This window comes from Perna viridis, chromosome 1 (genome assembly GCF_037379345.1).
Source record: "Perna viridis isolate PV_CMFRI_1.1 ecotype Kerala chromosome 1, ASM3737934v1, whole genome shotgun sequence".
NCBI classification, from domain to species: domain Eukaryota; kingdom Metazoa; phylum Mollusca; class Bivalvia; order Mytilida; family Mytilidae; genus Perna; species Perna viridis.
Genome location: NC_142445.1, coordinates 36,956,326 through 36,973,524, shown reverse-complemented (window position 1 = coordinate 36,973,524; position 17,199 = coordinate 36,956,326). Strand labels below are relative to the sequence as shown.

The 17,199-nt window shown below is 31.0% G+C and overlaps 3 protein-coding genes across 11 annotated transcripts in view; 2 read left to right on the top strand and 1 right to left on the bottom strand.

Moving 5' to 3' along the window:
* The first annotated feature begins 35 nt into the window (after positions 1-35).
* On the top strand, positions 36-9,251 carry LOC148628589 (deoxyhypusine hydroxylase-like). The gene is made up of 4 exons (XM_088590596.1): positions 36-624; positions 6,544-6,620; positions 7,247-7,493; positions 8,347-9,251. The coding sequence occupies exons 1-4, from the start codon at positions 342-344 to the stop codon at positions 8,688-8,690; spliced, it is 951 nt and encodes a 316-aa protein (XP_088446722.1). The 5' UTR covers positions 36-341; the 3' UTR covers positions 8,691-9,251.
* A 4,035-nt stretch (positions 9,252-13,286) lies between these two features.
* LOC148628587 (axotactin-like) overlaps positions 13,287-17,199 on the top strand; it is a 97,278-nt gene continuing 93,365 nt past the window's right edge. For 4 of the 9 annotated variants that reach the window (XM_088590537.1, XM_088590526.1, XM_088590516.1 and 1 more), the window contains exon 1: positions 14,812-14,991. The gene's annotated coding sequence lies outside the window, so the exon portion shown is untranslated. Of the gene's footprint in view, positions 13,527-14,810; positions 14,992-17,199 lie in introns of those variants that run through there. The other 5 variants (XM_088590525.1, XM_088590532.1, XM_088590549.1 and 2 more) reach the window with 3 other exon arrangements.
* On the bottom strand, positions 15,526-16,645 carry LOC148628588 (uncharacterized). The gene has a single exon (XM_088567893.1). It carries the CDS (start codon positions 16,643-16,645, stop codon positions 15,767-15,769), a length of 879 nt encoding a protein of 292 aa, XP_088424019.1. The 3' UTR covers positions 15,526-15,766.

Below are 17,199 nucleotides of genomic sequence, written 5' to 3'. Positions count from 1 at the left end.
AGTAGCAGTTGGTTCTTTTTACCTCAGCTACTGCCAAGCACCGTTAAACACTAAACAAGACTGTAGGTGGATTGAAAATTCCTGAAGACTTCCTTTACTTCAAACTGATAAACTAACTGCAGCATTTTTCAAGGAAGTTTATACTATAGATTAGTGTGATTTTTGTGATATTCTAATTTAATTAAGTAATTAAGTTTTGTAGTTGACTGTGTTTATACTCATGACGGCGAACGGCGACTGCCCATAGCATAAAGACGGACTGAAGTAAAGTCATTTCCGGTTGTTTCACAACATCTTCACGTGGTGATACTAATTACAAGTTTTATGCAATATTTTAGAGTATGACCAGTATTAATGAACCATGTCGTATAGAGGCAATTGGTGCAGTCTTAGCAGACACATCAAGACCACTAAAAGAGCGATTTCGAGCCTTATTTACGCTGAAAAATTTGGGAGGCGAACAGGCTATTGATTGCATTTCTCAATGTTTTTCTGATACATCAGCACTTTTAAAGCATGAACTTGCATATTGCTTAGGTCAAATGTTGAATCCCTATGCTATACCTAAACTAGTCAATGTGTTGGAAGATAAATATCAAGATCCAATGGTTCGTCATGAAGCAGGTTAGTATTAATGTGAATTGTGATAGCCAGTGGCTGTACACCATAGCTACATATATCATACATTAATCTGTTCTACATAGTCATGAGTTCTCAATAGCGATGCTTATAGGCAATATGACATAAAAAACGAAATCGCTCATGTCATCTATTCACAAAGAATTAACTTAATGAACACTTCTATCGTGCATTGATTTCGTTATGTTGTGTATAAAGGTACACGTATTTATAATAACAATGAACTTTAGTACCCCTTTATTTTACCATAAACCCCAAAAAGTTCATATTTCAAGCCCCCACCTCTCCCAACACACATTTTGAATGTAAACAAATTTTACTGAAAGTTGTAGGTCATATATTCAGCGGTCATGCGCAGTCGAGGTATAGGCATGGCTATGTCAGTAAAAAAATTGTATGGTGTGCAGTACTGATCGAATGTTAATATTTCTTACCAGAAAAAATTAAAAAGGTCACGATGTTCTCAATGGTTTAAGAGAAATAGAAGAGCAAGGGTACAACAAAGCACATAGCTCATTAGCTGGTTTGCCAATTACTGCGTTTTTACTTTAATTTCTGGTCATAAGTTTAATATGTGAATTTTGTGGATCGACAAACTGCAGAAACTATTATCATCGATTTCATTTTATTATGACAAAGCAAGTGTAAATGTTATTTTTTTGATTACTTGAAATCCAGTTTGTAACTGTTTTTTATATTTAAGACAATAGTTTAATTGGTTTTTCATTTGTGAAGGGAAAATATACTTACAATCGTGGAACAGATGTTGCATCTGTCTGCTGTAAAAAGAAATTAGAACAAGGCTATTTGAAGAAAATTTGTTGAAATGCTTAAGGAAAAATTAACCAGTGAAATATTTGTCCTATAACTTTATTGATAAAAACTTGATTATAAAAAGTGATTGGAAACATATTCAAAATACATTAATCTTCAATTTGAAGGAAAAAAGTGAAATAATTCCTTTATTTATGTCTACATACAAGTTATTGGCACATGCATGCAATCAGCAGATATTTCTCAAGTTGAAAAATAAGGTCATGGCTTACATTTGTAGTAATCAATATAAATCAAACAACGCCACAGTTTCATACATTTATGGAACTATCTAAGCTTAAATTTGGCATTTTAAGTACCAGTCCGCATAAAATTCAGACACTACCAATGGTAAAGTGATTCATGGTCAAGAAAAACCCTCCAAACAAATGATGCTTTTTTAGTCTACATATGTTATTCTTTCACATAGCAACAACCTTTTCTGTATTCAGATTTGCACTTTTGAGAAAATTATACATTTATCTCCCACTAAAATTAACCAAATGAAGCAAAATAAGAACAATAACTCTTGCAAAGTGCAAATTTCATGTACAATCTATATAATTTTTATCTCAAAAATACAACAACCAAATGAAGAACTAAGACTGGTTTCGTGATCAGTTCTGTTATGAACAAGAAATAAAACTGAATTTGGTGGGTTTTTGACATGCATGAATCGCCTTCTGTCTTATATTTAGAAAGACTGCTATTTAAACATACAATGAATAATCCTTCAACTTACATTATTGTATTTAGCATGCATGCGTATTTGTGCAGACACCCTGTCCAGCTCTGTTTCTTTAATATTTACCCTGAACAAATGAACTATTCCAGCTGTAGAAATAACTTTAGACATGAATGGATCTCAACTCTAAAATTTGCAATTTACCAATATTTTTCAGCGTATACACTATACAATATTCAAGATTTTTTGTATGTTTTAGATAGATAGAGACGAAAGAAATTACACATTAGTATAATGCTTTTGATTGTCCAAAAGTATTTTGCCTAATATAGAGTAACTTCCCTTTGAGAAGTTTAATATGACTTACATGTATAACTACAAATTTGCTAATAGATTATTGTTTTGGAAATAAACAACAAAATATTAAGTCAATTAACAATTTCAGGATAATGGTCACAATTTTCAGACTTCATAACATTGTTATTTTAAATATATAGGTCTGTTAAATTATAGACATGTGTAGAGATGCACGACTGTAGCGTTAACCAGGAGATTTTCAAATCTCTCAGCTGAGGTTGGGAATTATCGAAAGCAGACAGCTGAAAATACAAAGGTTTTTAAGAAATAAATATGTAGTTACATTGTAATGTACACATACATGTACATGTATCTGTAAACTGGCTCGTAAATATGGGCAAGGGTAATTTTGTCACTCTAGATGGTGACCAAAATATTTTTTGGACAAAAATAGGGCCAGATCTTTCATTTCTTACAAAGAAAACCAAACCAATCCAAATGAAGAAAAATGATATTCTCAATGGTGAAAGGTCTTAACTCCTGTTCAAATTTAACCTAATATGAGTTTTGCAGCCTATTACATGTATGTACATGTATACATTTGTAAATGCATACACAATGTCAAGTCTTACATGCAGCTCTCTTGTTTGATCTTTCAATTTTTCTGTTTGCAACTGTAGCTCAAGTGTCTTTTCAGAACTTTACAGCTTTGCAACAAGCATACCTGTTCATGTAACTTATTTTACATAAATAAACATACACTTGTACATGTACACTTTATTAATATTGCAGGTGCATTCATTTTTTTTCTATTTATGTTTACATTGTACATTTTGTATATGTACATGTGTATACTTGTACAAAAATATAGATAATTTAAAAAAAGTTTAAAATCTGAAAAGGGTGAACATAGGAAATGTCCTGATGGATCTTTCAAATGTTCTTTATTCTTAGTTGTATGAAGATGTACACCAATGTTGATGATCAGGATCTTATTACAATAATAAAAGAAAGAACAGATACAAATTGAAGGACAATTGTTGCAAAACAATTGCTGAGGTCTTCCTATTAATATTACTTAATCCCAGTATTTTCAGAGTAATAAGTATCCAACTTTAGAGTGAAATGTAAAATAAAATAGAATAATAAGAAAAAAAAACAAAGAAAGAAAAAAACAAAAAAACCACACATTTTCTCTTCGGATCATTTTTTTGACATCGTAACTGACATGTCCAGCTGTGTAAAACTTCAATTAAAATATGAAGCGTGTATCTTTTACGTCATGTGTACTTGTGTTGTTCTTACTAAAATTGCTTTTAGTTTCATTTAGTTAACATAAATGTAGAGATTTCTCACGATAAAAAAAACAGTTTCTGTTTTGGTTATCAAGTAAAGATCGCATGTATTACGTACAATTTAAGGCAGTATAATTTGCATTTCTGATTTTCAAGTTCAAGATCAATTCTATAATGTAGAATTTAAACAGTAAAATTTGCAGTTCCACTTATCAAGTTCAAGATCAACAATAATACGTAAATATTATTGATTATTGATATTATTATTATCTTTACAAGTTTTGACAATATGGATATTTTGAAGGAATTTCAAAGGTGTATATTTACCCCAACATAATAAATGGTTTTATCAATATACATCTGAAGTTGTATGAATAAAACACATACGGGACTTCTTAGTTTGTATAAAGTAACAGTAAAATTTGCAGTTCCACTTACCAAGTTCAAGATCAACAATAATACGTAAATGTTATTGATTATTGGTATTATTATTATCTTTACAAGTTTTGACAATACCAACAATATGGATATTTTGAAGGAATTTCAAAGGTGTATATTTACTCCAACATAATAAATGTTTTTTTCAATATACATCTGACGTTGTATGAATAAAACATGTACGGGACTTCTTAGTTTGTATAAAGTAACACCACCAGAATATATGGTCTAAAGATTCACATGCCATAAGCCAGAGGTATGGGTTAATTATGGTCCAAGGTGATCAAATACAAATTATATGTAACAATACAAATTAAGAACATCCATGAAACATTCAGAACGAAAATTTGTATCCGAGAAGCACAAATGAAATTTAACTGAAATACTAATATTTATATACATTTTTGAAAAACAGTATTATGCAACATTGGAACTAAAATATCTTTAATCTAAAGTTGTTGGAGGGTAATCAAGATGGGAGCCAAGATTTTATCAGAATCTAAGATTGTGTTCAGGCGCCAAGACTAGATAGGCTAACAGACACATACATCCAATAATATCTTTCACTTAGTTATGAAAGTCCAACATTTTTCCTACACTTTCAAACGAGTGATTTCAGTGGGGAAAAGGTATTGAATTTTTTTTTTAATCTTGATAAAGGTATTGAAATGAGTGATTCAAATTCTGAATCACTCACAAAACTTTTACCAACTTACAAGTAGTCACAGCAATACATTGTTAAAGGTGAAGTGCAAAAACGTTGAAAATGTTATTACTAAACTAACGATTTGCATAGTGATTTTTATGAATGAGTTTATTAATAACAAGGAATAGTTAATAACAGTATATACTACTATTTTCTGTAAACATCGTGAAAGGGAAGGGAGATAATAAAATAAGTTACAAACGCAACAGAAAGCATTCAAACTGAAGAAATGAAATTTCAAATTCAATGATTCTCATCGAGTAAAAACAGAAGCTAACAATGTCAAAAAAAAGAAAATAGGTTTTTTTTGCCCCATGCAGATCCGGGTGTCAAAAGAATAGGAACCCTAGCTGGGTGCAAGGGCGCTCTGCCCACAGAGCAATTTGGTTGCCCGAAGTGGTGGAATGGGGTACCCTTGGCGTGTTACATGCTGGGTTGTCAGGCTAAACCATAGTGGTGCACCATGTTGGGAAAGATGCCATGTTCCTCCCATGATAAAGAACCCTTCTGTGGCACTCGATAGGAGTAGGAACGTTTGCGCTTCACCACAGGAGGCTAAATTGACTGACCCAGACCATCCCCTCTTTTATCTTGTGGCTATCAAAATTTGTCAACCATATTATCCTTGTGTCTCATCCCATTTTTCATTTCATCATCATCATTTCATATGTTCATTTTATCATCCATTTCATGTTCATCACTTTAATATAGCTGAAATATTGCTGCTCGGGCATTAAACCCTAAATATCAATCATTTGCTATTGTAACTTTCCACATTTATGGAAAGAATTTTATTTAATTTAAATTTATTTAATTATATTAATTCCACGAAGCAAAACCATTGTAAAATGGAAAGTATTTGTAATTAGCTGCATACTAGAATTCTAAAGTTTTACGTTTATATAGAAAACTAAGATTGAGGTGTATAAATAACATTTACCAAAAATAATAAACGCACAACAGAAAGTTCATTGTATACGAATTTAGTACCTTATATCGACTGACAGGTTTTCTATATAAGTTAATATTAAATTTAATTTAAGTTATAAATTATTGATTAGCAGTTTCAACAAATATGATGTAAAATTTCTAAAAGAAATTATGCAAATACAACACCTTATCGCATTACAGTTTTTTTTTGGTAAATTGTTCACGAGTTATAATTTCCTATCCAAATCTGAGATTAACACCAGGAAGTGGATTAATGGCCATAACTCTTGACAGAATGTTCATACTTTTTTGTACTTAACAATTTTTCACACCTGTTTATTAAAACCTTGGAGAAGAGCAAAGTTTTATTTTTTTAAGAAAGGTAAATAACTCTGTAACGACATTTGTTTTCTTAGCAGGGTAACTCTGTACCTTCTGAAGCTACACAGATTTATTTGGTATACAACTCAACTTGATTTCTCTGAAACGACAAAGTCAAAATGTGGCGGAATAAAAAAATAATAGTAATAGTCGTACGAATAGTAGTAAGGTTTTCCCTTGACAGGGAAAGACCTTCATTATTGATGATGTAAAAATGTACATGTATCATGCAATATTTGATTACGTACACATTAGTAACTTGACAATTACATGTAGCAGTTTGATAAATTCCAATTTTGTGAATTTTCTATTTGTAGTTTACTCAATTCTTTAATTATATGGCATATTATATTTTTAAGGTGAAGCTCTTGGTGCTATAGGCAGTGTAGATGCTGTTTGTATCTTAGAAAAATATAAAGACGATCCAACAGTAGAGGTAAGGTCTTTATGTTAATTTTTATGCTGGGATCCTGCCAGACATTTTCTGACATCTAAATCTTCAAGCATCTGTTATTTTTCAATAAATATCATATGTTGCACGTCCACCTGAAATCATCAGAACTTTCAGAAACATACATGAAAAAATTTGGAAATTTTTAATGATCTTCAAAAATTTGATGGGTCATTCTTAAACATTCTTTGTAAAAACATTTGATATAATAGAACATTTTCAGCTAGATGTGATAAATGACCCCCCTCCCCCTCCTGTAATTCCAATTTCTGTCTATTACTAGATATCCAGGAGTATACATTTAAGAAAAAGAAATCTTAAACTTTTAGCTCGGACTTGCCAGTGTGGGGCACATTGTAAAATTCATTGATGAGAGCAGTATGGTGCTTGAAAATGAAGGCATGGTGCAGCACCATGCCAAATTAATCTAGGGTAGCCTCTACATGTATATTCACAATTACATACACATTCATACATTGTATGTTGTATCTAGAGAAGCAAAATATTTACATATAGATTTACTACATACATGTCCTTTGTATATTTTTCTAGTAAATATTTTGAAGGTTTGACCCTGTATCTTGTTCAGGTTAAAGTTGACTTATTTGCAGGTTGCTGAAACTTGTCAACTTGCACTGGAAAGAATCCAATGGCTTCAAAGCAAGGAGAAAGAGACAGAAGAGCTTTCAAAGAACCCTTACTTCTCCACTGACCCTGCACCTCCTTCAACTAACATGAATATTGACAATTTAAAGACAGAATTATTGAATGAAAGTCTACCATTATTTAAGAGATACAGAGCCATGTTTTCACTAAGGAATATTGGTACTACTGAGTCAGTAGTAGCATTAGCACAAGGTATGATGCATCAATAATATATGTACACTTCTGTCAACATTAATTTTAATTTCTCCACTCTTTACAGTGGTGACTTTGAGGGTGGAGTCGCTATTTCAGAATATGCTTTGTAGTTTAATTCTTCTGTTTACATGACAAAATATATGTAATGATTTTTAAAGTTTGAAAGCAGTTGAGTTATATATAGATAAAATTATTGAAAAATATTGGAATGAAACAATTTTATCTCAGTTTTTATTTTAGTGGAGACAGTGGGGGAAAATGGTGACTCCACTGTGAAGAGTGGAGAAATTAAATTTCAGTTTTATGGTACAATGTAGTATATGTTGATAAATTAGATATATCCCTGTACATCTTACAATCTTACAATTACCCCAAAAACACTCTTATTTCAATCAAATACTTTTAAGACACAAGAAAAGGAATGATGACCAGCACAGCTGTTAACTAAAAATTATTGTTGCATTATGTGTAAAATACATTTGTATACCTGTTCATTTAATAACAAACAAGTTACAATGATTGGCTTTATCAGTATAATAACCAAAAAATATAATTTTAACAATATAACCATAAAAACACAGAAAAAAGCATGTACATTGTATTGCAATATAAAAAAAACTTATAATCCTAAGGTCACTGTCCATTTTTATCAGTGCTTATCTGTACCATGATTTTTTTTTCTCTCAAATTTTTAGTTATTAATGGAAAAGTACCATTTCAAAAACGTTAGTAGTTGATAGCAATATACAAATACTACTATTTCAATTTATGTTTTAATTAGCTTTATTGAACTTAATTCTGAGAATTATCACTCACTCTCAGATTAATTAATTTATATAACATTTTTTAGGACTTAAGTGTTCAAGTGCATTATTTCGGCATGAGATTGCCTATGTATTGGGACAAATGCAACATGATGCGTGTGTGCAGGAACTGAAAGAAAATTTATGTAATGAAGCTGAAAGCCCAATGGTCCGGCATGAATGTGCAGAAGCATTAGGTGCCATAGCAACAGATGAATGTACAAAAATCTTAAAACAATATGCAAATGACAAAGAAAGGGTTGTGAAGGAGAGTTGTGTTGTAGCATTAGACATGTGTGATTATGAACATAGTAAAGAGTTCCAATATGCTGACTTTTTGACAAAAGTGTCACAACAGAATGGACTGGACCAGCAATCAGTGTCTTCTTGAAGCTTATACTGATACATGTAGTATTTGAATAATTATTCCGCAAGAACCTTACAGTAAAATGTCAACATGTACATATACTACTGAACTTCAGCTTTGAAAACTACATTACTGTCTTTTAAATGAATAGCTAGAACATATAGTTTTCTGGCTTCCTACAACCAGGTGAAAGATTTTACAGGAATTACTGTTGAAGGATTACAAGATCATTTATGTGATGAAGTAGCCATACTGACAATACTTTTAAGTTTAGTTCTACACTGATGCCATTATATGAAGGTTACTACTGTAATCTGTGTGTCCTAACTTACTTTCAACTAAATTTCTGCAGTATAGTTAACATATTTAAAAAATGAAACATCTTAACTATTTCCAAAATTTTAGATGAAATCAATGTACTAGTACATCTACATATTTTTTTCAACAATTTCACTTCTGTGCCAATGTAAGTACATGAAATCTTAATATTGTCTATCAGTAATATCTGATCATGTGCAGTAATTTACTCAATGGTTAGTCTTGTTTAGCATCATGCATTTGCAATAAATTATTGGAGAAAACATATATATTTTTTCTGACTATTTATGTGTGTCTTTTCCTTATGGTATGTGTACAAGTAATATCTTTTTGATTGCTAAATTGTACAAGGGCTTGTGTAAATTTCATGTAGTCCCTCTTTATCACATTAAAAAAAAACAAAACAAAACAAAAAACGAGAGTTATTGAAATGCTTTGTGTTTTTTTTGCTTCCTTATAGGTCATATAAAAAAGATGCATGTTTCCTGTTACCTTACCACCCTATTTTCTTCAGCTAAAAATTGTGTACCATGAAGTTTTTTTGGTCTTTTTTCAATAAGCAATTTTAAAGTCAGAATGTTTGTCCAAAAGCCTCAATATATAAAAAAAAGTTTAATAGGAAACACATTTTTTTGGCCTTATTATTATTGTGTAATCAAAAGTTAGCACTGTATTTAACATTATTTGAAATATATAAGGTGTCTAATTTTATTTTTATGTACCATGTTGTTTTCTGAAAAAAAAAACCCAAAAAAAACACCAGATTTTTTGTGATGTCCCAAGACATTAAATTATATTCAAAGATTCAACCAATTTAGTAGAAAATATGTACAATGTACAGTGTAAGTTAACAGCACATAGAAATAAGACTCATAATCTAGAAAAGAATTATTAAGTACAATCATGATTGGCTTGTAAAATTTACGCCATCAAAGTTTAGACAAGTTTACATTCAGTTGTTACCTAAATAACTGAAATAACTGTACACTGCTGATTGAAATAAACATTGCAATGAGTATTTTTTCCCAAAACAACTAAGAACACTGAACAAAGAATTTAATTACAGCGCAATTTCATTTAAATTCATACATGTAGTTACTGCAAGAAAAAAAATCACTTTTTTGGAATACATGCATCAAACCTGCATATACATGTGATATAATGATGTATTTATTTTTATTCAACTAAAATATAATTTTGTTATCTCCCTTTGGTGGTAAATTTATGTTCGCACTATTATTGGTGTTGGGCCTACAGAATATATTTATTGGGCTCACATAAGACATTTTTCATGTATCGATGAGATAAGAAAATGCAGAAAATATACAATTTATCTTACACCAAGAGAATTTAATATAACAAGCCATATTTTTTTTTTATAATTTAAAAAAATTAACCATCTTAAGATTTATTTTCTTTTAAACACACTGAATAAGTTTTTTAATTTGTTCTAAAAAAATTACGTTGTACATGTGATAAACATTTGTCTAAGACATGTATATAGCATAAGTTACTTAGCTCATGGGACATCAAATAAGGATATTCCTATATTCTATACCCATCAAATTATACCCTCAGTCAAGAACGGATGGTGAATTGGAATCGCCTCATTTATCCATCCATCAAAATTTTTATAAAGTTATGACTCTTACAGGACAGATTGATTTGAAATTTGGTATGTGACTTTCATGGTATACATTGGGCATATGTTGTAAGCAATTTTGGTTGCTGTGTGATATTAATTCTCTGTTTCTTTCAACTGCCCAATTTTTGGCTCACCGGGCCTATAAGGCCTTGTACACTTTTGTCATCACTTGGCATCTGTCGTCTTCATCATCTGTCTTTAACTTTTCTTTAGAAAATCTTCTCTGAAACCACTGAACATAATTTGATAAAACTTGGTGACAATCATCCTTGGCATATGTGCTTCCAAAATTGTATCCATTATGGTTCCTCGCTTAAACACATTGCAGCTGTTACTAAAAATAGAATAGAGGGGTTTCACCATATATTTTTGTTTATATCTATAAAAAAAACATAACAAGTAAAAGAATACTGAGACATCTTCGACTCTGTGACTCAAAATGATCTATCTTTCCTGAAAATTAAGACAATTGATATACTGATTTTGGAGTTATTGCCCTTTTTATGGCAGTTTTTGCCTATCATTTAGAATAAGAAAGCAGATTGATGATTAAAGTAAAATGACGAAATGTTCAAGATGTCATTATCTATTTTTGGTGCAAATTTCAGAAAAATCTATTGACACTTATCAGAGTTAATGCCCTTGAAAGTGTCATTTTTGACGTTTTTATCAGTTTTTGCCTATTATTTAGAGAAAAAAAAAGTAGATTGATCATTTTTGTAATTTGTTAAAATAGTGTTTCAATATCTATTTTTGGAGCAAATTTCAGAAAATAATAGTTCTGGCGTCAGAAAGTGTCATTTTGACCATTTACTCAGGTTTTGCCTGTTGTTGATAAAATAACTAATATAAATTGTAAAAAAATATCAAGTGTGTAAAGATCTATGATTGGTTTATATTTAGGAAAAATCTGTTGAATGCATTTTTTTATGATTTTTTTTGCACTTTAGCCAGTTATTAGGTAAACATACCTGTTTAAGTAGAATGATTAAGTTTTTTGACAAATATCATCTGTGCAAGTTTTGTCAAAGGTGTTTGACCATTTTAAGGTTTTGCATGTATTCAGCTTTTTAAAGCTATTAAACCAGGTGAGTGATTCAGGCTCTTGGGAGCCTCTTGTTCACCATATGGAATGAAAGAAAAAGTTTTTGTCACAAAAATCTTCAAAAATGAACAGTTTCCTATTATGTAGATACATGTATTGTATACATTGTAATTTGTTTTGGTTGCTGCTCTGTAGGATTACACCTAGCACAAAAAACCCATGCAAGTTCGTGTTCATTTTGCAATCAGTGGTACCTATAATTGTTTAAAGTTCAATTATCACACATTTTCAGTGTAATTTTTGACTAGTGATTGGGAGTTTATAAGGATACAATGCAAAGATTATTTGTATCTTTTGAGATTAAATTGATAACATCACAGTGCACACTCTTGAGAGATATTTTAAAGATAATATTCATTGAAAATTAAATTTTGACATGCAAATTGGACATAAGAATAGCTTGATAAAACTGAACTGAGAAAATACCATTGTATAATTTCACACGTTATAAGGGTATAATTAAATTTTTTGTGTGATGTTTGATCAAGAGTGTAATTTCAAAACCTTGGCTCGTTCATTTTCATACAAATAACAATTAGGCAGATGTGACATTTATTAAAATAACTTTCAATTATATTTTTTTTCCATTTCTGTGAACTGTGAATTAAATGCAGAACTTCATAGATTATTAAATTTTTTAACCTTGAAGTCGGCATTGAATTTCAGTTATTTGATAGACTTATCTCTTTTACCAATTGTTAATTATCTTTAATACTAATATTCAGATAAAATGGCAAGTGGTATTGAACTTTATGCAATTTATGGGGGACAAATTTTTTGTCCTGTCTGTCCATCTGTCTGTCCCATCACACTGTTACCTTTGCCCAACTTCTCTGAATCTACATAACATAATGTAATGAAACTTGTTTGGTAGTATGACAACTATTTGTTGTGCATAATACTAGGAAATATTTTGTGGAATTATGTTTCCTTGAGTTAAAAATTTCAAAAATTCATCATAATATATTCCTCTGTAATTTGTGATTTGATTAAAATTTACCCCAAATACACTACTGAAACAGCCCATCAGCACAACTCCTCTGGATAACTGTACAGAATTTCATGAAAATTGGTAGGTAGTAAGCATTTTATTTGAAGTTGTACATTTTATACTATTTTTTTTTGGGGGGGTGGGTGAGAGGGGTTCCAAAAAATTTTGAATTTATCCAATAGTTTGAGTCTTTGAATCATATCCTGTGAAAAAAAAAAGATTTTTTTTTTTGCAATAACTGTATTTTCTTGTAGTAAGACCCGTAACAGGAAAAAAAACATTTTTTTTCTTATAGAATATTGTAATACAACTTTAGGAGAGATCACAAATATAAAACTCCTGCAAAAGCAGATTGATCACAGAAACTGTGAAAATTTCATTAGTCTTTATGATAGATTTTGTTGAGCAGGTTGGTTGAATTTTCCATTTGTTTGAGTATTTTATGTGGTGTACTTAATATGCAGCATGTGAACACTTACATGTTCTTTTGTAATTGTTATTTCCAATTATTTAATCTTGGAATATTTAGCTTTTTTTAATTTCTTAGTTAAATTAAGACTGTCTCTCATTTAAATCTGAAGCTTTGATCATTGAACAACAAATTGGAATAAGGAAAGAAATAAGGAAAAGAAAACAGCTGTAGAATTCATTGACTTGGAAAACACTTGTGTGAAATAATTTAAATTTCTACTTATAGCAATCTGTTTCACAAGCATCTGTTGGAGAAATTGGAGAATTATTGATACCAGCATAATTTTGACTCTAATTCAAAGCAAGCAGCTTAAAAACACACTATAACAGGTACTTACAAATATCTAAGCAGCTTTTTAATTTTCTAACAATGAATTGATTATTAGTTCAAGCACTAAAACTAAGAGAATCTTAAATTCTTTTATGTTTCAGTATTAACTACATGTAATTAATTAGTCATTTTACCCTTCCAGAGCACCTGATGTCACTCCCTGCTTATTGTGGGAGTTCATATTGCTGATACTTTAGTTTTTTTTGTGTGATGTCTTGTTTCCCTGATCTATAGTTATAATTGTTATTTTTTCATTTGGTTTGCTACAATTTTCATGTGTTCACGTTTTGGTAATGCTTTGGGATTTTTACCTATTTGAGTCATCCCACTCCTAACACTTCAGTATTTTTTTGCCAGTATTCAGCCCATTTTCACTGTCCCCTATGAACAAGCAGCTCATAATACTTTTCTTTTCAACTTATACTAGTTGTTGAAAATTGTAAGTCAGGTTGATCTGTCAATATTCTATCATCGGCAGTTTAGCGAATTTGTATTAATATCAAAATTATTTTTCATGGGTAAGGTTTTTTATTACCGGCATGGAAACAGGTAAAAATTGTTTTCCAAGATTAAAGTCTTTATATCATTTCCCTTTTTGAAAGATACATGTAACAGTCTGTTATTACAGGTATATCTTTCCAAAGATACATGTAACAGTGTTATTACAGGTATATCTTTCCAAATATACATCTAACAGCCTGTTATTACAGGTATATCTTTCCAAAGATACATGTAACAGTCTGTTATTACAGGTATATCTTTCAAAAAGAAGAATCCAACAGGATGTTCATTAATATTTTATGACAAGTCATAATTTCTCAAAATGGCTTCCTCTTTGGGTATTTGGTGCTTATTTCCTGGAATCTTTCCTCAGAATAACAGTAGATTCTGCTGAAATGTGATATCATTTTAGCCAACCAGGATACTCTCAATTTTTTCCAGACTTTTTCCTATGCCAGAAATATTGTTAGATAATAAATAAATACTAGAAATCACTTGAACTGGCCCACTCTAAGGTCAGTTTCAACCCCCCTCTTATTGGAAGTCTTGGATCCACCACTAAATTTTTTGCTCAATTTCAAACTCTGGAGCCCATCCTAGGATTTGTAGTATAGTATTGAAGTCTCCTCTCTAAGTGCCCCCACATTCCCCAGTGGAATCAACACAGAGTGAACAAATAATAAACACATCAATATAATGACTCTCACCTTATCTTTTTGATGTGCACAAGTAGTTTATTTACATTAACCGATTACATGGGCCAATGAAAAAGTCAGTAGCAGCTGTCCTTAAAAAGTTTTGTCACAATCTGATTGATATAAATGTAATTTCATTAAAGAACTTGTAAATATCAGAAGAATGTATTGAATGGAAGCACCTTTTGATTTGTATTGCAGGATTATAAGTTGTTGCCGAAGGATTAGAAATAAATCTTACACTTGACCTCACCTTCCAGATTTACAGGTAAGTCAAGTAGAGGTAAATGATATACAAAATCTATAATCAATCATACATATTGAATGATGACCATGTTATGACATTTGTGACATGTAATCTACAATTCTTCTCACTTAAAAATTCATAAAATGTATTTTTTATTCCTTAATTTAGCATGATGTTTTGGAACTTATATTTAACAGTTCATTCCACCTATTCCAACATTTTGAAATTTAAGTTAAAAAAACAAAAATTTCATGTTGGAATAGGTGGAATTATTGTGTAAACATTGGACAAACAATCGGATTAGCTTGTAAAAACATTATTTAATTGGTGATGTTAATTACAGGTAAAAAGGTGATTTTTTGTAAGAATGTTGGAATTAATATGTTTTGTAAATGTATCCTTTGCTTACTTCAGTACATTTACTTTTGATTTTTTTAATGTTTGTTGGGAAACTGTGCTATAAAAACTGATTTTGTCTGATATTGTATTGTTGTATTCTGTTATATTTGTGATGACTTTGTCTGAATCATGCCTCCTGGTATCTTCATGGAATAAATGATTTGAACATGAGAAAAAGAAATTAAAACTAAATAAATTCATTTTTTTATTTTGTACATTTGATTATATATAAACAACATATTGAACTACTAAATTATTTAGCACTAACAAAATTCTTTGATCAGAAAGAAGCACAAATATAAACAAATTACTAAAATCATACTGCAATATTGCAAAAGTTAATTCAAGACAAAAAGCACAAATATACTGGTGAAACACAAATAAAACATGGTAAATTTCAGTCAATGTGTAACAAGTAAGATGCGGCATCAGCATACTGGACTGGTGTGAGTTCCTGGTTTTGAAGTCTGGTTTTCAGGTTGGCGAGTCTGTTTATCTCTCTGTATTTTCTTTTCTTTGGTACTCGTTTACCACCAGCTGAATACTGTATTAGAGTCAATGCGTGTATTGCTTCTTCTTGTTTGAGTAGTCGAATCATGTTGAAAATGTTCTGGTGTGGTGATTTTACAAGTTTCTTCAACTTCCCATGCCAACCTTCAAGATTTGTAGTTCTGGGTCCCTCTGTGGCATAGTGGTTCCAGAGGTTGCGATGGCCTTCAACCCAGTAGCTGGTGACGTAGTCGGTGAAACCTAAAGTGTCAATGTTGGTGTCAGCATCGTTGATGTCCTCAAGTGCATTAAACCATACGTCTTCAACAGTGTTTGGTGGTAGTAGTGGTAGTACAGCTGCTCTACGAACTAGTTGGTGGACATACTCATCATCTTTGTATGCAGTTTGAAGGCCATGTTTCTGTGCATTTCTCCATATACACTGGGTGTAGTGGAAGAAACAACCTTTGATGTTGATGCCAGGGAATACTGCGTAGGCGGCATTGTGTACTGCTGTTTCGTAGTCTACAAATATGGTTGTCGGGTGAAGAGGAGTGTTGTTGGTGTTACATAGATCTTTGAGTATACTGAGTAGTCGAATATACATTGGTTGTTCTTTACCGGGTAGTAAACTGTACACCAGTGGAAACATAGTTCCATCAACCATAGCGTGAAGAGTATATAACTGGTAAAAGTAGGTAGGGCATGAGTAAAATGTACCATCAGCATAAATAGTAGTAGCTGCAGCTAAGTGAGTAAGGTTGGTTGGTGTACTAAATATCAACATGCGGCCATGTGTGTTGTCATCTGCTAGAAGAAATTGTTGTCGAACAGTTGTTTCAGCCCATTCACCCTCAATATTAATATCAGCTGCTGAGTTTGGTAGTGCGGGTAGTAGTTTGTGTCTCTAGTTGTTTATTTTTATTTTAATAAAACATATTCCTCATTTTCTTATATTATTAGAATTTAATTCATTTTCACTCAAAATTTATTTTGTAGGAAAATTTATAAACAGTAATTTTTCATATTTAATTCTCAAAAATTTTTTGATATATATTATCCCCTAAAACAGTATGGTGCGGAGGAGGATCTTTAACATTTCCCTTATCTGTTTGTGTCTGCCTTCCTGCCAGCCTATCTGTATATCTGTTTGTCTGTCTGTGTTCCTAGAAAATGTCATTTCTCTTGAACCATTTATTAGATTTTGATAAAACTTTATATGGAGATTTGATTACATGTAAATGTGCATGATTCAAAGTCAAATGCTTGCTAAGTGAGATAATCCATCTTAAAGTTTTTGCATCTAACATACATAGTATTTGCCAGTGAGAGGTATCACTT

Bases quoted from the DNA above. Each gene is read 5' to 3' on its own strand.
- LOC148628588 (XM_088567893.1), bottom strand. From the start codon at position 16,645: ATGTTGATATTTAGTACACCAACCAACCTTACTCACTTAGCTGCAGCT.
- LOC148628589 (XM_088590596.1), top strand. From the start codon at position 342: ATGACCAGTATTAATGAACCATGTCGTATAGAGGCAATTGGTGCAGTC. The intron at 6,621-7,246 runs GTAAGGTCTTTA...ACTTATTTGCAG, and splicing joins AAGACGATCCAACAGTAGAG to GTTGCTGAAACTTGTCAACT. The intron at 7,494-8,346 runs GTATGATGCATC...AACATTTTTTAG, and splicing joins AGTAGTAGCATTAGCACAAG to GACTTAAGTGTTCAAGTGCA.